Source organism: Trachurus trachurus, assembly GCF_905171665.1.
Source record: "Trachurus trachurus genome assembly, chromosome: 6".
Classification (NCBI taxonomy): Eukaryota; Metazoa; Chordata; class Actinopteri; order Carangiformes; family Carangidae; genus Trachurus; species Trachurus trachurus.
In genome coordinates this window covers 28,757,832-28,781,176 of record NC_139897.1, presented here as the reverse complement: position 1 = coordinate 28,781,176, position 23,345 = coordinate 28,757,832, and the positions used below count along the sequence as shown (strand labels likewise).

The 23,345-nt window shown below is 44.1% G+C and overlaps 2 protein-coding genes across 2 annotated transcripts; one reads left to right on the top strand and one right to left on the bottom strand.

Annotated features, from left to right (window-relative positions):
• Positions 1-527: 527 nt before the first annotated feature.
• LOC310987913 (endonuclease domain-containing 1 protein-like) lies at positions 528-2,255 on the top strand (the record flags this gene model as incomplete). Its single annotated transcript, XM_083974382.1, has 5 exons — positions 528-617; positions 701-795; positions 878-995; positions 1,134-1,296; positions 1,870-2,255. Exons 1-5 carry the CDS (start codon positions 543-545, stop codon positions 2,253-2,255), a joined length of 837 nt encoding a protein of 278 aa, XP_083830508.1. The 5' UTR covers positions 528-542.
• Positions 2,256-6,161: 3,906 nt separating this feature from the next.
• Positions 6,162-23,147, bottom strand: LOC310987563 (protein NLRC3-like). The gene is made up of 8 exons (XM_083973879.1): positions 22,972-23,147; positions 22,631-22,863; positions 22,150-22,415; positions 20,411-22,005; positions 19,789-19,838; positions 10,447-10,570; positions 6,941-7,114; positions 6,162-6,624 (listed from the first exon to the last, which is right to left on the bottom strand). Exons 1-8 carry the CDS (start codon positions 23,106-23,108, stop codon positions 6,447-6,449), a joined length of 2,757 nt encoding a protein of 918 aa, XP_083830005.1. The 5' UTR covers positions 23,109-23,147; the 3' UTR covers positions 6,162-6,446.
• Positions 23,148-23,345: the final 198 nt, after the last annotated feature.

Here is a 23,345-nt window from a genome sequence, read left to right as displayed (position 1 = left end):
GTTGGAGAGTTTCAGTCTCAGGTAACCTTCATTCAGGCCATGGAGGAGGCCTGGGAGCAAATTGATGCTGGAGCTGTGCATGGATTTGACATTCAAGACTTCACACGTTGTCTTGCCAATGAGGATATCGCCTGTGATGCTGGGGGAATTCTCCATCTGAGATACAGTTTTTTTTTTTTTTTATTGTGTTTATGGGTGTGGTCATTTGACTGTCAGTGCTTTGGCATTGCAAAGAAGTGACATCATGATTGACTTCTGTGTCTAATGTATACAAGTGTGTATAATGTTTTGCAAATCACTGTAGTATATTATTTTGCAAATAGTCTGAGGCTGACATTGTGCTTCTACTAGTGCAAATCTGAGCCGATGTTTTGCTCCTCGAGTGTGAGGTTTTGATAATTGTGTAATAGTACTTTTTATGTTAGTGTTTATGCAATCAAAAAAAAAAAAACTGTAGCACTTCACTTCCCCTAATTACTCTATATAAGGTAGAGACAGTTGGACACCTCCATACAGTGGTAGATTGTCACTTTTCATCCAGGATGCAGAGCTTCACTGTGTTCTTCCTTCTTCCACTCATGTTCACCGTTCACGCAGAACTTGTTACAAATTTTAAGGTTTCTGTTTTCTTTGTTAACGTTTAAAAACACATGATAAGTGGTAAACTGTAAGTGTTCATATTGTCTGTTTCTTCTTTAAGGGCGAGTGTAAGAAGTTCTTCTACAAAGGAGCAGAGCCACAGGTGATGGGCAACGCCAACAACGATAAACACATCTGCCAGACATTTCAAAACCAGTAAGTCACAACTCTTTTAACTCAGTTAAATCTGAATTTAAGTTATATTTGAAAGTGTCTCAGTTAATCTTTGCACAAACAGGCCCCGCTTTGCCACACGGTACGACACAGCCAACCGTATTCCTGTCTACTCTGCTTATGTATATGAGAGGAGTGATGGTCCATGTCACCGGGAAGATCACTGGTTTATTGAGCCTAAGGTACGTCACACATGCACAAATACACAGTTCACACACACACAGTCAACCTATCATTTTCAGTAAATTATTGAATAAAATTGTCCAGTAACACAGAAACTGAATCTGAGATTTGTCTGATGTGAATCTTCCACCTTGTAGCTGGTAAATCAGAACTGGGACAAGAACATGATGTGGGAGGACGATTTGAGGCACAAATATAATTATCAAGGCTCTGTGGGAGATCGACAGGCGACAGATTCGGACTACAATGGTCTTAAGGATTACAACCGTGGTCACCTTAATCCCAATCAACACCATAAAGGTAAGGAAGACTGGAGCTGGATGTTACTGTTTGTTTGTCTGTTTGTGTATGTTTTTGCAAATTTGTGTATTTAACACTTAGGGTTACGAATTGAAGGTCTCGTGTTTCCTTCTTTGTGTTTTATTCTAGAGTATTGATTCATAACAAGACATTGTGGTTTAAAGAACCAAAAATCATCTCAGTGTAGTTTTCTGTCTCCTCCCTGAGCCTCTCTTCTGATTGGCTGACTGTTTTCTCAGTGATCCAATAAAAATAGAGCAGATTTCAGAATAAAACACTCAGAGAAACCAAATAATAATATAAACATCAGCATTTACACTGTATGCACCTGGATGTGAACAGTGTTGATCTAAAGTTCTAAAAAAAATTTGGAGATGTTTTAAGAGAAAGGAGAGACAGACAGAGAGTTCTTTAGACCTCAGGACTACCCACAATGCATTCTGATGAATAACAATGAAAACAACCACAACAAACAGAATGAGCCAATGAGCGCTGGGCACTCGTAGACTCTCAGGACTCATCACATCCACAAGATTTATTGTCTACTTTATGTATCTCTTTATTGTTTCACAGATGATGGCTGCAGCGCCACCTTCACCCTGACCAACATCGTTCCACAGAACATTCAACTGAACGGTGGTTCCTGGAACGCCTATGAGGAAAGACTCAGGAACATTTTTAATGGCTGCAAAACAGCCTATGTTCTGGTCGGTGCGATTCCCTCCGAAGATAATTGGGTTAAAGATAATAATAACCGAAAACGTGTCAACATCCCTGACTACTTGTGGCACGCCTACTGCTGCCTGGACAACAACAATAAGCCGTATAAGAGCGGTGCTGCACATGTGAGGAATATAGATACCACAGTCGTGGAGTGTTCCCTTGACAAACTCAAAGAATTCTTTAACAAAGTCAAATCAAGAATCCATCTGCCTTTTTCAAATAACTGCAAAGCATAATTCAGCATTGGTGAAGGAAATTGTGCAAGTGTTGTCCGCTAAAGGAAATTAAAAATGTATTTCCCCAGCTTTAATCCTGTATCTTCTTCATCAGAAATCTTAAATATATTTGGTATTTTTTACATCAAAATCATGTGTTTCCTCTTCCTGTAAAAACAAAAAAAAATCACTGCTTTCAATTTTATATTGTCTATATCATATTAATCATTCTTGCTCTCATTACAAACATCGGCCATTATTGTTAAATCTAGTGTGTTCTTTTAAGACATGTATTTTTCTGTTGTTTATCACTGTATTGATTTCTGTATTTCTGAAGCTTTGCCAATGAGCATTCTCAATCTCAGTGTGTTTTCCAAGGATTTAAATCAATAAAAGATGATGATGAAGATGACGATGATGGTTACAGAATATTTTTTCCATGTACACGATGGTCCAGTTTGGCAGGTTTAACATTATTCATACTCTCAGTGATGATCATGATGATGATCACCTATAAGCAACAACACTGTGTAAACCTCCTACCCGTGATGCATCAGTGGCCTTTTGGTTTACTTGAAAACAAGTCAGTACAGACAGTTGATGTGTTATTGTAGGCTACTAATATATTTTTATTACACCAAAGGTTTTCTTTATTGTTATGTTGATGCTGAACTCATCCGTTACCATGACGCCTCTGATGACTGAGGCAGGAGCTCCCTCTGCTGGCCGCTATGAAACAGTGCTGTGATGTAAAACTTTTTACAAGTCGTGAATCAACTTATTGTAAGGCTGAAGTTTCTGCTGCTGTTGAATTTCTGTGGTTCTATTTTTCTACACTAAACACACATAAGTTTATCATGTTATTTACTTTTCCTTCAGTTTTTAGGGGTTTTGGCGTAACATCCGTATTTTTATGACTTAGTGGAATATTTTCAAGGATCTCCAGAATTTCATCTTTCCTCCGAAACATCTGCTGAGAGCTGGACACGTACAGTCGATGCGATCACATGATGTTTAATACGTTGTACAGAAATGTCTTCAAAAAGGTGGAGGAATTTAATTTTTCTTCAAGGTAAGATACAGTTCATTCAGGACAGAAGAAGTGCTCATGTTTCAAAGTGAACCTTAGTGAACCTCAGTATAAAATATAATTATCAATCTTTCATTTTTATCATGAAGAAATCAACTGGATGAATGAATCTAAACGTGTCCATCAATGGGCCAGGGTGGAGTTGACCTGCTGGGCCGTCAGCAGGTTGTGCCTCGGGCCGCGGGTTGGACAACATGTCGGTCCAGTGCCTCAGCTGGTTCCCTGAGGCCCAGGAAGATCTTCACCCCTCCTCCGAGTCCCTCCAACCGCTTTTATTCTACTCTCCTCATCATCAATACAATACAGAGTTGAAGGAGAAACCCCCTTGAATTTGTTTCCTTTAAGATTTGGACTTAAGTTACATGTAATATTGTTTTGGTTCAGTTGTTGTTTTATGAGTGCATGTCGTGTCTTGAGTTCATATTATTTTCCACAGGGTTTCTCAGGGTGTTTATGTTAGATGGAGCTGGCACAGTCGACCACACTGACAAACATGAAGCAAGAAGAGAGAGACTGTGACAAAGAGACTGGAGCTGGACCACACTCCTCCTCCTCCACCAGCTCCATCCCATCACCACTCAGGGGACTTCTTTTATTTAAACTACAGTCCTGCTGAAGTATTCACTGTTGCTGTTTTATCCTACACCAGCCCATCTTGTAGCTCTCAGCAAGAACTCTCCCAGGTCAATCTATAATGGGTGCATGGCTCAAATAGACATAGAAGAAATCAAAGGCCAGCACTCTCAAAATGTCCTTTAGGTAGCTTTAATAGAACAGGTGGCGAGGTACAAACGTTTCGACAGTAACAGTCTTCTTCAGTGTACTCGCCACCTGTTCCATTAAAGCTACCTAAAGGTCATTTTGTGAGTGCTGGCCCTTCAATTTCTTCTGTCACATAAAATACCATTAAAATAGATGTAAGTTTGTGTTTTTAGTGCAGACAAAATATGGAAAAGTTCAAGGGGTATGAATACTTTTGCAAGGCACTGTATGTGAGGCAATTATTTATTCAATCAGTTTATTGTTTTAACACCCTGTTTGTTAACACTTAGTTAATGTTCATTGTCCCTGATCATTAAACCTTTAAATTAAATTAATTTTATTTAAAATCTCACGCTGCTATAATAAGGCAGCCGGCCGTTCCACGCGTTGCATAAAGTGCCCTTGTTTTTTACTGAGCACTTACCCTCCAAAATTTCTGTGCACGCCACTGGTAAATGTACTTCATATAAGGCAAGGCGAGACAAGGCATGTTTATTTGTATAGCACATTTCATACCAAGGCAACTCAATGTGCTTTACATAAAGACAAAACTTAAAAAAAAAAAAAAAAAACAGCATAAGGTATACTTTAGTTACAGTACCAAAGTAAAAGTACTCCCTGTAGTTGTCAGGAGGTGAGGAGATTGCTTGGACCCAAAAGCAGATGTAGGTTCGGTGACACAAAAATAGTTTAATCTACTCACAAAACTAGCAGGGGAAACACTCTGGCACACGGGGCAGGACATGGGAACAAACGACGACGATCCAACAAAGACAAAGAGAGACACTGAGGTTAAATACACAAGGGAAGACACAGGTGGTGCAATGTAGACAAGTGAAACACATTAGGTAATCAAACAGGGGGGAAACTTAACATGAAGACAGGAGGAAGACAGAGACTTCAAAATAAAAAATAATAAAAGGAAACAGGAACACAGCAGAGGACGGAAGACACAGACCGTGACACACAGGAAAACAAGACACAGAACTTCAAAATAAAACAGGAAATATCTATACAAAGGAACCCACAGAGGACATAACACTAAGACAAGACACAGAGACACAACGGAGACGCAGATCCTGACAGTAGTTGCAGTAACACAGTAAAAAAATACTTAATGTATTTACAGCACAACAATAAAAGTACTTCCTGTAGATACAGTATCAGAGTAAAAGTACTTCTTACAAGGTATCACAGTGAATACTTCTCATATTTACAGTACCAGAGTAAAAGTATTTTCAGAATCACAGTAGGGGAGAGTGGAGTAAGATGAGCCAGTGGGTAAGTTGACCCACCCCTTCTTTCTAGGAAACCATAACAAAAATTGAGCATGTGACCAAATATTTAGGAAGAAGGCATCATTTCATGGAGTCTGAAGGTAAGAACCACATTGGTTTAACATAACATTTTTCACTCTTGAAAGTGAATTTCGTCTGTTGTAAGTTTCATGATAATTGTGTTTAGACCAAAAGAGATAATTATAAATTTGTTTTATACATGAGTTGTGGTATCTATGAGCTACATTATGAGGTAGTAAACCTAGCATGAAACTGCACCATTTTAGCTGTGGGGTAAGTTGATCCATCTGGCCAGGGGTAAGTTGAGCCACGAGACCACTTTTTTTGAACATGCTATATTTTAAAAACAGTTATGTTTACACTCATTCTGTTTGTTTGTGGGGATGCGCAACATCCTGAAATATATGCAGATATGTTTTTTTTCTTTCTTTCATTCTCTCTTTTTTTCTTTTTAAGAAAAAAACACAATAATCAGTAATATGCAGATATGTTAGTTAGCAACAAAACTACAATTGTCTTGATGTAGTGATCCTGAATATAAAAAGGGGCTCATCTTACCCCACTCTCCCCTAATTGTACTTCATAAGGTATCCTTTATTTACAGTACCAAAGTAAAAGTACTCCATGTACTTACAGTAACACAGTAAAAATAGCTCATGCATTTACAGTACAACAATAAGAGTAGTCTCTGTAGACACAGCATCACAGAAAAAGTACTTCTTACAAGGTATCACAGTAAATACTGTAATATAGGAGCAGAGTAAAAGTTTCTATAATTACAGTATCACAGTAAAAGTACTTAGTTTGGAGTTACTGGAGTAAAAGTACTTCCTGTACTTGAGTGACAGGTGAAGCTCATTGTTCCTGTTTGACTCAACACCTTTACCTGTGACTGGATCACTGATGATTGACACATTGAAGCTGCTGCAGCGTTTTCTGAGTCTGTGATGTCATAGATGATGTCATACGTGATGTCACATCCTGACAGGTTCACCTGCTGCACTTTACACTTTATTTCACTCCCACAGTCTCATCAGCTGTGGAAACAGCTACAGATCAGACTCACTGCAGAGTCTCCAGTCGAAAGTCTGGACTCTTCACAAGATCACGAAGCTGCTGCAGAGCTGAAGAGCTCAGGTTGTTGAGACCCAGGTCCAGGTGTCTCAGGTGGGAGGGGTTGGACTTCAGAGCTGAGACCAAAGAAGAACAGCTGATGTCTGATAAACTGCAGTTCCACAATCTGAATAAAGAATAAAAGAAGATGAAATGAAGATCACACACACACACACACCTACACACACACACACACACACACACACACACAGCTGCAGTGATCAGATCATTGATTATTGATCAGACTGAGTGAAATGAGCTGAAAGTGAAGAGTCATTGTCAGTGTGAGAGAAGAACAAGTGGAAACATGAGACAACAACTATTTCAAACGTCCTTCATTCATGACATCAAAGTCAATGATTCAAGTTCTGAGTGAAGATCAATCAGGTTCAGTTGTGGATCAAAGATCTAAGATCTACAACAGTAACAGTCAGTGAACTGACCTCAGAGTCTCCAGTCTACAGTCTGGACTCTCCAGAAAACCACTCAGATGCTTCACTCCTGAATCCTGCAGGTTGTAGTTGAAGCGCAGGTCCAGTTCTCTCAGGTGGGAGGGGTTGGACTTCAGAGCTGAGCCCAGAGAACAGCTGATCTCTGACAAACTGCAGCTCCTCAATCTGAATAAAAAATAAAAGCAGTGAGTTGAGGACAAAGCTCCTTGTTGACAGCGTTCAGTGTCTCATCAGAGCTGAAGAAGCTTCAGAAAGAACAAGTTTAGAAAATCATAGTCCAACATCTGAAGCAACAGGAAGCAGGTTAAACAGTCACATAGAGAGAAAACAGCTCATTAATATTCACGAGAAGCTGCTGCTGCTTCAACACAGACGCAGTGACTCCGCCTCTTCACCTGTCAGCTCCACCTGTGGCTCCATCCAGACAAACTCATGTTGAGCAGCAAATTAGCTTTCATATGAAAAAAAACAGCAGCTTTTATCTGACGGGAGACCAGCGCCTGAGCTACGGTGGCTAACAGTTAGCTAGTTTTAACCTACTCTCTCTCTCTGACACTTAAAGCAGATATCAGTGGAATGTTTTTGTTAATATAAGTCCTAAATAGTCCTATTTTCCGTCAGCAATCACTTACATGAAGTATTTCAGCCTAAACACGAGTCTCTCCGTCACTCTGCTCTGCTGTAACCCGAGGAGAAAATTTTCCTTGTGGGATACAAGTGTTATCCAATGAGGAGAGAGAACGGCATGAAGGGCTGTGTGTGCAGCCAAGGGATGCGCGTGAATGTGGTGACGTAGCACGAGGACCAATTGATGCCTGACAAGGGCGGGGGCTGCTAACTCATGGTGCGTTCAAAGAAACTCGTACTTTGTGTTTTTCCTTCCTGTGAAGTCATACCAGTTCGATCTGGTACGAGTTCACGGGTCGGAAGTTACGAGTGGCCGTTATAGGGAACTTTCACAGACAACAGGATGGTAAAAACACGAGCTACGGGTTACCTGGAACGCTACCAAGTCGTAGTTGTGACTTGAAGCTGTAACTTACGGTTTCAAAAGCCTGCCTTGAACGCAGCATTAGCCGAAACGGCCGTGAAGCTGATATCTGCTTTAAGGCGGGCTTACACTCTAGTGTTACTTTTTACGTCTAAAGAGGAAATATTTCACGATTTTTTTATAATCACACACTGCAATCAAAATATGAAGCTAAAATGATTTAGGTGTGTTTTATGAATACCATAATGTGGTGTGAATGTTTGTGTTAAGGTAAACTTTGCTTTCTGTGTACTGAAAATCATTTTTTGTGTGCTTTTTCTCTTGAAAACATAGGTATCACGACAAATTTACATACACATACTGGCACTTAATGGGTAAATTTTTTTTCGAAAAGTCAATAATGTTTGTAATGTATGGTGGGTGAGGACGGACGTTGATTATGACATTAAAAAAATACATATGCACGCATAATATTTATATTGCAATCTTTGAAGGGGGACATTTTTGAGGCCAAGCAGTAAATGTGTTTGTGTTCATGATTTTTTGTAATTTGTGGTGAGGAGGGAAGTTGATTACGGCATTCATAAAAAATATATGCATAATATTAATATAATATATAATAATATATCAGCCTCATGTCTGCAGCTCAGTATCAACACAACTTTCACATCACATTCATCTGAGCACAGAAATAAAACAGAGTCTGACCCCAGAGTCTCCAGTCTACAGTCTGGACTCTCCAGAAAACCACTCAGACCCTTCAGGTCTGAATCCTGCAGCTTGTTGTGGTTCAGGTCCAGGTGTCTCAAGTGGGAGGGGTTGGACTTCAGAGCTGAGCCCAGAGAAGACCAGCTGATATTAAACAAACTGCAGCTCTCCAATCTGAATAAAGAATAAAAGAAGAAGATGAAATGATTGTGTCCTGATCAATGATCAGTGTGTAAATGAGTAGAGGGACTTTGTCCTTGTGTTGTTGTGGATCATCATCATGTGGCCTTCTACACACATCATCCACATGTCAGCACAGATTCATCAGCTGCTGCTGACCTCAGATCAGTCTGTCAATATACAATCAATATCTGATCAATACCTGTTGGACTAAACACTGACTACAACTCTCTGATTCAGGACTGAACTGGATCAAAGGTTAAAGGTCCAGACCTGATCCATCATCATCATCATCATCATCATCATCATCATCATCATCATCATCATCATCATCATCACCCTGACCTCTGAGTGACCTCTGACCCTTCACCTTCTACCAGCTGCAGTCAGTGGCGCCGCCAGGATTCAATTTCAATGTACGCACAGAAACGGCAAATAGGCTACAACAATTTTTTTTTTCGGGGGGAGGGGGGGTCGCTGTGCTTATCATGCCACGTAGCAATGGGACTTGTCGCTCATTAATATACTGCACAACTGAAAATATTGTTGCGACCCCGCAGTAATTTTGTTGTTATGATGTTTAAGTTGTGTTATTTTTGACTGACTGTGAATGTGTACGGGCAGGTAGCGTATGGTTGGAACTTGGATGATAAACTAAGGGGCCGGGGTGAGTGTGAGGAAGACCTGTGTGTGTGAGTGAGGAGGAGCAGAGGAAGAAGTGAGAGCTGTCAGATAAGTTTGTGTTATGTTGTTGTCGTTACGTCGGCTCGGACGCTACAATATCAATAACAACGTGTGCTTAACATGGACGTCGGACGCGAAATAGCCGCTGAGCAGAGCCAGTTTCCTTTCGGTGCCGTTAACAGATTGTGCCAGATGCGCCAGAGCGCGCGCCTCTGTGCCAGGCTCGCGCACTGCAGCGGTTTGTGTTTATTCATCTTAACAGAGCGCGTGAGAGATTAACACACACATTCACACAGGCTACACACACATACGGGCTACACATACCCACAGACACACAGCTGATGGGCCGAGGCTCCCCCAGTGGGTGCTCAACCTGGAATCGGCGCCTATGAGTCCATAATCCCGGTGCAGACGAGTGAGTTTGGAGCTAATGAGAGGAGAGACCTTCATTATCGCTGCTCTGCTGCGTGTTTGTGATCGTGGGTTTGGATCTCTTTTTTTCCCCCAAATGCCTGGAAAAGGCTCAACTGTCTTCTTGACATTTCTATACTGGACCGGGCGTAATCATCACTAGCGGTAGTGTAGCTAATAGGCGCCAGAAATCAAAAAGAGACAGATGACATGACGTAAACGACAATCACTGGCTTTTACGTTAGGCTTCCACTGATTGGTTTAACAATCAATGAACTCAGCACGTTTAGCCTGTTACAAACAACAAGCGTCTCTATCACACCCCCTCAAAATAAACAAAATTGCTTCTTTTTTTTTCACCTATGAAAAAAATTGTACGCACAGTGCATACAGGATTCCGGCTGGCGGCGCCACTGGCTACAGTAACATGGAGTCACAATCAGTCGCTTCTTCAAACTGAACTTCACACATTGGAACTGATCACAGACAAAAGTCCAGGGTCTAGTCCAGTCAGTGAACTCACCTCAGAGTCTCCAGTCTACAGTTTGGACTCTCCAGTCCAGCACACAGAACCGTTAATGATGAATCACTCAGTTTGTTTCCACTCAGGTCCAGTTCTGTCAGGTGGGAGGGGTTGGACTTCAGAGCTGAGTGTAGCACTTAAGATACACTCAGATTAGATTTATAGGTAGAAGAGAATACCAAACTGTATGTGGACTAGTATGTAAAGGAGGTTCGGCTCAGGAGCTATGGAGAATTAACAACGCACACAACGACTGAGTTGCAAAGAGAGTGTATTGACAAAAAAGATATATATACACAGAAACGTTAAAGTGCAGTAATAATACTTGATAACCAAAATAAGTAACCAAAATAATTAACCAAAATAAAGGCCTTTGGAAAAGAAACTATATACAAAGGTTCAATGTGACAAAGCATAAAGTGCTATCAAAAATGGAGATTGTACTCCACGCAGCTTTGACTTAGCTGAGGTTAATCAACTCTTCAACACACAATCATTCAGGTATACACAACACTTCCCAATACCATGAGCAGAAATGTACGCAGTGGTTTATAAAGACTTTAGACCTTGATTCAAGTATAGTAGTATTGCAGAATTAATTACTGTTAACCCATAAATAACTGGAACAGGCTAAAGCTAGTGCTACCACACCACCTGGGGATCAGCCAGGCTTGCGGCCTGTGTGTGTGTCTTAGCTGCTCAGTTGTCTTTACTCTTCTGGGTAGCTCGCCATCCGTGTTGTCTTCGTCTTTATCTTCCTCTTCATCATCATCATCATCATCATCATCATCATCAGGGTTAAAAAGCCTGACCTGTTAAGGAACAGGTATCATCATCATTCATTCATTCATTCATTTCCTCCTGGTTGCATGAGTTAGCATCCACAATAAGCACACAGTTCCTCACCAGTGTTAAGTCCAAATCCAGCACACATCCTCTTCAGCAGCAGCAGCAGCACAGCATCACATCATCCGAACAGGCAGATAACTGTTAAATGACGGGGCATCATCAATTAGCATCAGAGCTTCAGAGTTAGCAATGCTAGTTAGCGTTAGCGGCGTCCCGCTAGCATTAGCATTAGCATCTTCATGAATGAGTTGCACTCACCAGCTTCTTCTTCAGGTAGAACGTGACATAAGAGTTTGTCCGGCTTCCTCTTCAATCACTGTCTTCCCACTGTTGCAGTGAAGCTCTGGCTTTCTGCTTCAGTCCTCTCGTGTCCGTATATCTCTCTGTAGTCGTGGATGTGTGAGTAGCACCGTGCCGTGAGTAGTGGACGGCTGCCTGGCTGGCGTGTTAGGTGTGCCAGGTGCGTTTTCTTCCGTCCCCGGGGGAAAACGAGACGGCCCCTGAGTGACGTAGAGCGGCCTGATTGGCTCCGCTGGCCCAGCTGACCTGACCTGGTGGGCCAACCATGACTTGCCAGGAGTTAACCTGTCACTGGCGTTACATCCTCCCCTCTTGAAGGATTGCACGTCCCGCTGCATCCTCCCTGTGGCTGAGAAGTTACAGGAGCATCCAAGCCAGCCCACATCGGCACAGAGGACCTCACCACATCTGGACTGGGATCCACTAGAGAGCTGATGACAGCATTGCTTAGGCCTTGAAACAATGACTGGATTACTGAAACAAGTGGATTTCCCAGGGTGGTGTATTGGAACCGCTCTGGTGGTTTCCTCTGTCTCGTGGGATATCTGACAGGTGGGTCAGGAGGCAACGGATTGCTTTCCGGCTGAGGTTCTTGAACATCACGTTGATTACTTTCAGTTAACACATCTGAGCTTACATCCTGGTCAACAGCATGCATATCAGGTAAGTTTCTTTCAGGTGATACATCACGAACAGTGTTAGGCTCAGGTGAGTTGTCTTTGTTAGAACCAGGTTCCATATTAAGAGCATTGTCTTGTCCATGTAAAGCAGTATCAGGAAATAGATTGGAATTAACGTGTGAGAATGAAGCAGGTTCAGATTCATTACCAGCTCCAGGATCAACATCATCGGGGATGTCAGCTGAGGTCGCTACAGCTGGGACAACCACGTCCCTTGTATCACTCTCAAAGGGATGAACAGAGAGTGGCAAGGGAGAGGAAGTCACTGCATGAGCTGGAGGATCTGCACACGTAGACTGCTGAACTGGATTCTTCTCGTACACTTTAATGAATGCAGATGGAGTGTTCTGCAGCTTTCGGGGAATAGGAATATCATAGTCAGAATCAGAATTAACATCCTCTTGTACCTGTGTGTCACTGCTGGGACTTGACTGGCTACGGGTTTGTGGCCGTCGAGGCAGATTGACAGTGCCAGGAAGTTCAGGATCACAGCTAGGCAAAAACCCACATGGAAGCAGCAGGTCTCTGTGTACTGTGCGTAAAGGTCCATCTCGGTGTTCAGGTTTTACAGTATACACTGGAAGTTCTCCTGCCCGTTTCACAACAACATATATGTCTGACTCCCATTTATCCGCCAACTTGTGCTTTCCTCGCAGCCGAACATTTCTGACAAGCACCCGGTCATCCACATTGAGTGTAGATTCAGTGATCCGTTTGTCAAAGCGTGCCTTGTTCCGGCCTGCACTCTTAGCAGAATTTCCACTGGCAAGTTTGTAACTCTCCTCCAGATGGCTCTTGAGATCTTTGACATATTGAGAATGTGAGGGCTGTGAAACATCAGAGGGAAGACCAAAAGCCAAATCTATTGGCAGACGAGGCTGTCGACCAAACATGAGCTCGTAGGGGCTAAAACCAGTAGTATCATTCTTGGTACAGTTATAAGCATGTACTAAAGGCTTAACAAAGTCCTTCCAATGACTTTTGTCCTTGTGACTTAAGGTTCCCAGCATCTGAAGCAGTGTTCGATTAAAACGTTCCACAGGATTTCCTCTTGGATGATATGGAGTGGTTCGGACTTTCCTTATGCCAGCGAGTTGACAGAGTTCCTTGATAGTTTTGGATTCAAAATCCGGCCCTTGGTCACTGTGAAGGCGTTCTGGGAAGCCATAATGGACGATGAAACTTTCCCATAATGCTTTGGCCACAGTGCGAGCCTTTTGATTGGGAGTCGGAATAGCCACAGCATACTTGGTGAAATGATCAGTTATTACCAATATGTCCTTTGTATTGCTGCGATCGGGTTCCAGAGACAAAAAATCCATACACACCAACTCTAATGGACGGCTGGTAAGTATGTTGACCAATGGAGCTGCTTTCTCGGGAGGGGTCTTTCGCCGAACACAGCGATTGCAGGTGTGGATTTTCTTTTCAACTGTAGCTGCCATTTTGGGCCAAAAAAATCGGGCTCGTACAAGATCAAGCACACGCTCCACTCCCATATGTCCCATGTCATCATGGAGACTTTGTAACACCAGGCCTCTCAGTTCTGCTGGTAACACCAATTGAAGAGTGGTACTTGAACCTTGTTGTCGTGATCTGTACAGAATGTCATTTTTCAGAACCAAGCGATTCCATTCCCGGAGCAACAGAGGAAGCTCAGGAAGTTCCGCTCGAACGGTAGGTGATGGACTCACTCCTGATTCCAATTGCTGAACAACTTCCCGAATACAGGGGTCCGCTCTTTGCTTTTCCTTTAACTCACTTGCTGTTAGATGAGGAATCACAGGGAACCCGCTCTCACCTCCCTCGAAGAGGGCACTTGGAATTGCTTCAGCATGACATGTAAGTGATTCAACCAAGGGTGAGTTGTGAGATCCACTTTCATCCACAGTCATAGTGTTACAAACAACATGCTTGTCACAAATGGCTTCAACTTCTGACTCAGACAGATGCTGTAAGGCAAACTGGCGGATTCGATCACTTTCTTTTTGGGAAGAATAGTCATTCAGCAGATCACCATGAGGACGTCGTGATAAAGCATCGGCATCTACATTCTGGCTGCCGGCTCGATACTGCAGCTTGAAAGTGAAAGTAGCAAGGTCAGATAGCCATCGATAGCTTATAGCATCCAGCTTGGCTGTAGTCAGAATGTAGGTGAGGGGGTTACTATCAGTGACCACTGTGAACTGAGCTCCATACAAGTAATCACTGAATTTATCCGTAACTGCCCATTTCAGAGCCAAAAACTCAAGCTTATGCGCTGGGTACTTTGATTCACTGCGGGTCAATCCTCGGCTCGCAAAAGCAATGGCTCGTAGCTTTCCTTCCTGCTCCTGGTACAATGCAGCACCCAATCCTGTGGTGCTAGCATCGGTGTGGAGGGTGTAAGGCAGTTTAGGATTAGCAAATCCGAGAACAGGGGCTGTAGAAAGAGTTTCAATGAGAGTTTCAAAGGCTTGCTGACAAGCGGGGGTCCATCGAGATCCAAAGGGCTCCTTTGGGTTGTGGTACTGAGGAGACTGACCAGTTTTCTTTCCTCGGTTGTGAAGGGGTGGATATCCTGCAGTGAGGTCATTCAGAGGCTTAACGAGCTGGGAGTAACCTTTAATAACCTCCGATAATAACCAGAGAAACCAAGGAATGATCTCAATTCTTTGAGTGTTCTGGGTTGTGGCCAGGTCTTCAGTGCTTGGATTTTATCAGGATCCGTCTCAACACCATCAGCAGATACAATATGGCCAAGATATCTTACTGAAGTTTGGAAGAATTTACATTTTTCCACGGACAACTTGAGACCATATTCCTTCAGACGCTGCAACACTTTAAGCAGGCGGGATTCATGTTCCTCCAGAGTGTCAGAAAAGATGATGATGTCATCTATGAACACTAGCACCTCTTTCAGATTGAAGCCTCCCATACACTTCTCCATCAAGCGTTGAAATGTGCTAGGGGCGTTGGTAATGCCTTGGGGCATCCGGTTAAACTCCCAGAAGCCTAAAGGGCAGACAAAAGCAGTTTTTTCTTTATCCGATTCTTCCATTTCAATTTGATAATAACCAGACTTAAGGTCCAATACAGAAAACCATTTGGAACCAGCCAGAGCACGAAAAGCTTCTTCCATGTTTGGAAGGGCGTATGCATCTTTGATGGTCTGTATGTTAAGCTTTCTGTAGTCAATGCACAGGCGGACAGAGTTATCTTTCTTCCGAATAACAACAATCGGTGAAGAGAAGGGGGATTCGGACTCTCGGATAATCCCGGCCTCTGCCAGCTCTTGCAGGTGTTTGCGCACTGCATCCACATCATGCGGATGGATGGGTCTCGCCCGCTGTTTGAAGGGAGTCTGGTCATTCAGTTTGATATGATGTTTTACTTTATCAGTGTTCCCAAAATCCAGATCATGCTGTGCAAAGACTTCAGGCATAGCGTTGAGGAGTTTGGTTATCCTTTCTTTCCATTCAGCTGATACAGGTGAGTCAGCGAAATCAAACTGAAAGCGTGGAGGTAGCGGGGATTCTGGGGGATTGGACAGGTTATTTTGAGCAGAATCAGTCTGGTTTTTAATGATGCTCTGTACCACGCTCAATTCAGCCAACACAGTCTTCGGTGGAAGAATAATGTCGCGCCCAGTTTCATTGTGCACCACCACTGGAAGGCGACTGGAATGCTTGGAAGACACAGTAATAAGACAACTTGTCACCAAAACACCACAAGGTAAGGAAAAGTCAGAAGGGGGTTCTATGAGGGCCCATTTCTCTGCATGGGGACCTCTATTGTTCATAACACCCTGTAATACCACAGTACTAAAGGCTGGAATCACTTCAGGGCTGTGTCCATGGAGCTTTATCAGCCCCAAGTTTCCATCATGAGAATGCTGGTGCCTCAATGCCATGATCTTCAACACAGCCCGATAACCATGATGTACAGGGATAAAACTGGGGTTGCACTGGCAATACTCAGCATAAAGGAGATCAAGCGTGTTGGTGCCAATTAACACTTGGTCACCGGTGGTTCCACCGTGACTGGGGACCACTAAGGCAAGAGTGGGGACATCAAGCTCTGCCCCAACAAACTCCTTCGGGAATGTCACACACAGCTCTACACACCCTAGATAAGGTACCTCTTGTCCATTGGCTCCTTCTATTTCTAGTAGAGTGGTTAAAGGCTTAATTGGCTGATCTGCCAAAAACTGTGCATGATATGACAAAGGAATGGTTGTGACTTGAGACCCTGTGTCCAGTAGACAGGTTGTTGGGTTACCGGAGATCTTAACCTGCACCGTACTCTTCGTTCCCACCAGTCTTTTTAAGGGTGCTGACAGGTGATTATTTGCTTTGGCTTGTTTCAACTGTACCCGCTTTGCAGTGGGACTCGGTTCCTCTTCACCAGCTCCTGAGTGTCCCTCCACAGGAGCTGAGTCTAGTTTAAATCGTCCGAAGATGGAGGTTTAAGTTGGCGACGCTTCTCTTGCAACTGTGTTTTTTTGAATGCAACCAAAGAAGGGTTGGATGGTTGATCACAGTGAGATGAAATGTGGCCATCTTCTCCACAGTTAAAGCAATATCCAGGGCGAAGCTGAAAATTTAGCTTGCTGCTTGCTTTAAACTGCTTTCCGGAGTATCCTGGGCTCTTTCGAAAAGTGGCGGGATCAGTGGACCTGGCATGGCTCAATGGTGTATTTCTAGAGCCTGTACCAAAAGAAGAGGTCAAAGTTGAAAGTTGATTCTGTATCTGCGTCACCATCTTCTTAAGCTGCTCAATTTCAGAGGACTGCTCAACCACTGCACAGGAGCAAGCACTGTGCACATGGGAGGCCGCATGTGACTTTGAAGCAAGAGATGTTGGTCTTACTGAACCCAAGTGATGTTTCATACGGGAAGCTTTAGCCACTTGCTTATCCTCTTCAACACGGAGCAACAAAAGCAACTCTGCAAAGGATGGAGGATTGTCCTTCTTTTGCTCCAACTGGAGATCACTGATCAAAGCGTTATCCCAACAGCCTCGACAAAATTGTTTCAAGAGATGGCGATTCAAGTCAGTGAAGGAAACACCACCTCGTTTCATAGCTGTATTTAACACCACTTGAAGGCGGTGCAGATACTCAGAAGGCTTTTCTCCATTATTTTGCAATGTGCTCAGAAACTTGGCAAAACACTCATCTCCATCAGCCACTGTGCCATAAGCTGAGTTCAAAAGTTCAAGATATGCATTTGGTAGCGCTCGGGGCCCTAAATGCTTCACAATGTCGGCAGCAGGGGGCAGCAAACTATCAAAAATCTTGCGAGAGCGATCCAAATCAGACACAGAGGGATCAGTGAGAAACAAATCTACATTGGTTTGCCAAGTCTCATAATCAGCTTCATTACTGGGCCGTAGAGATTTTCCAGAAAAAGCCCGGAGTCGAGAAGAACCATGAAGATGGGACACAACACTGTCGGTCTTGACAATGTGTTCTACTACCACTTTCTGAATTTCAGGGGGATTTATCACTTCCTCATTTGACAGGAGGGGCTGACGCTTAATAGTGGCAGGAGGGGCAAGGTAAGAAGCAAAAGCACTGGCCAGGCTGGGTGATGATTTTCCAATTGGGGTCGAAGCGGGAGATGCTTTAACGGGGCCTTTATTCACTGTCTCTGTTGTAATAAGGGGCACTTGATCATCGTGTGGGTCAGATTTCACTTCAGGCTCTTTTTCTGAGGTCAGGGAAGAAGAGAATTTGACTAGCTCCTCTTGTAATAACACTTCAAATGGCTTTGCACTTAGCTTAGCGATGGCCTGCAGCTCCTCCAGGTAGGTCTTGGTGGCGCTGCTGCATGCGAGGGGACTGTATATGCTGGCCAATGAGCATATCTTATAAGTGACCTCAGGTGTGGTAGGACTTGTATAGTTTAACGGTAGCAAAGGTGCAAGAGACTGCATTGCAGTTCCATGTGTAAACTCAACAATACCATGTCTTGGAAATTCAGCAGTATCAATACCAAAAACACGACTTATCGAACCAAATTGCTCAAGGTAAGTTTCAATTTCTTTGTCTCTGTCAGTGTTAGTTAAACCAACTATTACTACCGAATCTGGGATTTTTATTGACTCTCCCAACACAATTTCCATGATTTAAGTTGTTGATTTATACCCCCCAAAAAAATGTATGTTCATCAATTCTCAACACAGCTCCTGGCTAGCTCGCCAAAATTATGTAGCACTTAAGATACACTCAGATTAGATTTATAGGTAGAAGAGAATACCAAACTGTATGTGGACTAGTATGTAAAGGAGGTTCGGCTCAGGAGCTATGGAGAATTAACAACGCACACAACGACTGAGTTGCAAAGAGAGTGTATTGACAAAAAAGATATATATACACAGAAACGTTAAAGTGCAGTAATAATACTTGATAACCAAAATAAGTAACCAAAATAATTAACCAAAATAAAGGCCTTTGGAAAAGAAACTATATACAAAGGTTCAATGTGACAAAGCATAAAGTGCTATCAAAAATGGAGATTGTACTCCACGCAGCTTTGACTTAGCTGAGGTTAATCAACTCTTCAACACACAATCATTCAGGTATACACAACACTTCCCAATACCATGAGCAGAAATGTACGCAGTGGTTTATAAAGACTTTAGACCTTGATTCAAGTATAGTAGTATTGCAGAATTAATTACTGTTAACCCATAAATAACTGGAACAGGCTAAAGCTAGTGCTACCACACCACCTGGGGATCAGCCAGGCTTGCGGCCTGTGTGTGTGTCTTAGCTGCTCAGTTGTCTTTACTCTTCTGGGTAGCTCGCCATCCGTGTTGTCTTCGTCTTTATCTTCCTCTTCATCATCATCATCATCATCATCATCATCATCAGGGTTAAAAAGCCTGACCTGTTAAGGAACAGGTATCATCATCATTCATTCATTCATTCATTTCCTCCTGGTTGCATGAGTTAGCATCCACAATAAGCACACAGTTCCTCACCAGTGTTAAGTCCAAATCCAGCACACATCCTCTTCAGCAGCAGCAGCAGCACAGCATCACATCATCCGAACAGGCAGATAACTGTTAAATGACGGGGCATCATCAATTAGCATCAGAGCTTCAGAGTTAGCAATGCTAGTTAGCGTTAGCGGCGTCCCGCTAGCATTAGCATTAGCATCTTCATGAATGAGTTGCACTCACCAGCTTCTTCTTCAGGTAGAACGTGACATAAGAGTTTGTCCGGCTTCCTCTTCAATCACTGTCTTCCCACTGTTGCAGTGAAGCTCTGGCTTTCTGCTTCAGTCCTCTCGTGTCCGTATATCTCTCTGTAGTCGTGGATGTGTGAGTAGCACCGTGCCGTGAGTAGTGGACGGCTGCCTGGCTGGCGTGTTAGGTGTGCCAGGTGCGTTTTCTTCCGTCCCCGGGGGAAAACGAGACGGCCCCTGAGTGACGTAGAGCGGCCTGATTGGCTCCGCTGGCCCAGCTGACCTGACCTGGTGGGCCAACCATGACTTGCCAGGAGTTAACCTGTCACTGGCGTTACATGAGGCCACGACTTCACACCAAATGTCTGAGCGTCCACAACCACCAAATCTGTGAAGAGAGAAAATATCAAATGTGTTGTAGCAGGAGCTCCCAGTGTCTCTGGTGATGTTTGTGCGCATGCGCGAGATTTGCTGAGAGATGCTCGTTTGTCGTTGTAAACCATTGGAAGAACATCTCGCAGCAAATCTCACAAATCATGCACAGCCACTGGGAGGTACTACTACAACAAGGCTAAACACAAAGATCAATGATTATAATGACGACTGGTACTGAATACAGTGATAGTCTTGAAAATGGTCTCATTGGTTTGCTCTCAGTCTCGGACATGGACTTGGTCTGGACCCCCTCAAAGTCTTAGTCTTGTCTTGGTTTTGGTCTTGGGTTAGGTGGTCTTGACTACAACACTAGCAGTCGTACTAACACCTGGAAACACCTGGATAAACCGAGGTGTAAGATTTGAATAAAACCAAAAAGTCAACATAAAAGAACTAAATAACTTGATTAAACAGCAACGATCACAAAGTCAAACCAAGAATAATGGGAATAAATGAAACTGTGTTTGTCTGAACTATTGATCTAAACTACTGATCAATAAATGTATTGATTATGTCTTGACTCACCGAGCCTTCCTGCAGTTCCTCACAGCTGGGATCAGTCTCAGTCGTCCTTGAGCTGATGTCTTGTACTTCCCCAGGTCCATCTCGTCCAGAACCTGCTCTGACATCTGCAGCATGTAGGCCAGAGCTGAACACTGGATCTCCGAGAGTTTCTCCTCTGATCTGTTCTCTGACTTGAGGAACTGTTGGATCTGCTGATGAACTGACTGGTCCTTCATCTCCACCAGACAGTGGAAGATGTTGATGCTTCTGTCAGGAGAGATCTTTGTCTTCTTTTCCTTCAGGTTGTTGATGGTTCTCTGGATGGTTTCTGGACTGTTGTCTGTCTGACCCAGCAGACCTCCTAACAGCCTGTGGTTGGACTCCAGAGAGAGGCCATGAAGGAAGCGAACAAACAGGTCCAGGTGACCATTTCTACTTTTGAGGGATTTCTCTGACACTATCCTCAGGAAGTCATCCAGGGTTGGAGGACTGTTATTGATTGATAGAGGACTGCTCACATTGAATCCATCAGAGGAAGGCATTGTGCTCTTCTCTCTCTCTTTGTAGTCTTTTCCCAGGAACTTCTCGAGGACCTGTGTGTTCCTGTTGGTGAAACAGTGGAACATGTAGACTGCAGCCAGAAACTCCTGAACACTCAGATGAACAAAGCAGTACACTGTTTTCTGGAAGATCACACTCTCTCTTTTGAAGATCTCAGTACAGACTCCTGAGTTCACCAAGGCCTCTGTGACATCCAGACCACACTGCTCCAGGTCTTTTTGGTAGAACATGATGTTTCCTTTCTTGAGCTGTTCAAACGCCAGCCTCCCCAGCTTCAGAAGAACTTCCCTGTCGGCCTCCGTCAGCTCCTGTGGACTCGTCTCATGTCCTTCACCGTACTTGTTCTTCTTCCTCTTTGTCTGGACCAGCAGGAAGTGTGAGAACAGGTCAGTCGTGGTCTTGGGCAGCTCTCCTCTCTGGTCTGTGGTCAACATGTGCTCCAGAACTGTAGCACTGATCCAGCAGAACACTGGGACTTGACACATGATGTGGAGGGTCCTGGACGTCTTGATGTGTGAGATGATTCTTCTGGACAGATCTTCATCACTGGACCTCCTCCTGAAGTACTCCTCCATCTGGGCGTCAGTGAAGCCTCGGACCTCTGTCACCCTGTCAACACATGTAGGAGGGATCTGATTGGCTGCTGCAGGTCTGGAGGTGATCCACACCAGAGCCGAGGGAAGCAGATTCCCCTGGATGAGGTTTGTCAGCAGCACGTTGACTGATGACGTCTGTGTGACATCAGACACAACCTCCCTGTTGTTGAAGTCCAGTGACAGTCGGCTTTCATCCAGGCCGTCAAAGATGAAGAGAAGTTTACAGACAGCCAGCTGCTCTGCTGTGACCTTCTGTAATGTTGGATGGAAAACATGGAGCAGCCTGAGAAGACTCAACCGCTGATCTCTGATCAGGTTCAGCTCCCTGAACGAAAGCAGAACCAGCAGACTGACATCTTGGTTCTCCAAGCCCTCGGCCCAGTCCAGAGTGAACTTCTGCACCGAGAAGGTTTTTCCAACGCCAGCGACGCCGTTGGTCAGAACCACTCTGATGGGTCTCTGTTGGACAGGTGAGACCATAGAAACGTCCTCTCTCTGTTGGACAGGTGAGACCGTAGAGACGTCCTCTCTCTGTTGGACAGGTGAGACCATAGAAACGTCCTCTCTCTGTTGGACAGGTGAGACCGTAGAGACATCCTCTCTCTGTTGGACAGGTGAGTCTTTAAAGATGTCGCTGCACTTGATTGGAGTGTCCTGGAGGGTCTTCTTCTTGGACGTTGTCTCCAGCTGTCTCACCTCATGTTGGGTATTAACCTCTTCACTCTGTCCCTCTGTGATGTAGAGCTCAGTGTAGATCCTGTTGAGGAGGGTTCCACTTCCTGTTGCCTCAGTTCCTTCAGTCACTTGTTCACATCTTCTCCTCAGACTGATCTTATGTTGATCTAAAACCTCCTGCAGACCACGATCTGCTGAGAGAGAAGAGACAGAGTCAGACTGAAGACAGAGAGTCTGACAATCTGATCAGATTATTTTCATCAGCTACAGAAAAACTACAGACAACAAAGAGAAGGTTTGAATCGTCATCTTAAATGTCAGTGCTGTGTGATGGAACAATGACTCTGGAGAAAACAACAGGTCCTGGTTTCACTAATGACCACATCAGCAGACAGATGTTCAGTCTCACTTTGTACACAGCTCCTCTGATTGGCTGTGTGCAGTCCACCTCTGGTTCTGAGTCTTTTCCCACACTGGGGACAGGAGGGGGGCCCTGAAGAACCAGACTGGTCCCAGTCTGAGGTGAAGCACTGTCTGCAGAACCAGTGTCCACAGCTGGTGGAGACTGGATCCTTCAGGACGTCCTGACAGAGACCACAGCAGGACAGCTGCTGGTCCACAGAGACACCACTCCTCTTCCTCCTGTCAAGACATTTCTGGATCAACAACATGTCACAGCTCCACATCTGAGCTCTGACTGGTTAATTATCTTCTGCTCAGTTTACAGTAGAAACTGTCTCTTACCGTGACCCTGAAGGTCCAGGTCCAGGTCCAGGTTCAGAACTGAATAGTGGAGGATCTCCCATGGACCAGTCACTCCTCACAGACCAGCAGGTGGGTCCAGATCCAGGTCCAGGTCCAGGACTGAATAGTGGAGGATCTCCCATGGACCAGTCACTCCTCACAGACCAGCAGGTGGGTCCAGATCCAGGTCCAGGTCCAGGACTGAATAGTGGAGGATCTCCCATGGACCAGTCACTCCTCACAGACCAGCAGGTGGGTCCAGATCCAGGTCCAGGTCCAGGACTGAATAGTGGAGGATCTCCCATGGACCAGTTACTCTTCACGGACAGACAGATGGATCCTGGAGACTCTGCTCTCAGTCTGTGGTTCTGACTTCTGCA

What these genes read in the sequence shown, in the direction of transcription:
- LOC310987563 (XM_083973879.1), bottom strand. Translation starts at nt 23,108, where the DNA reads ATGGGAGATCCTCCACTATTCAGTCCTGGACCTGGACCTGGATCTGGA. An exon ending in CCTGGACCTGGACCTTCAGG is followed by an intron (nt 22,864 to 22,971) that starts GTCACGGTAAGA and finishes ATGTCTTGACAG; the next exon opens with GAGGAAGAGGAGTGGTGTCT. An exon ending in TGTAGACTGGAGACTCTGAG is followed by an intron (nt 7,115 to 10,446) that starts GTGAGTTCACTG and finishes TTTTTTATTCAG; the next exon opens with ATTGAGGAGCTGCAGTTTGT.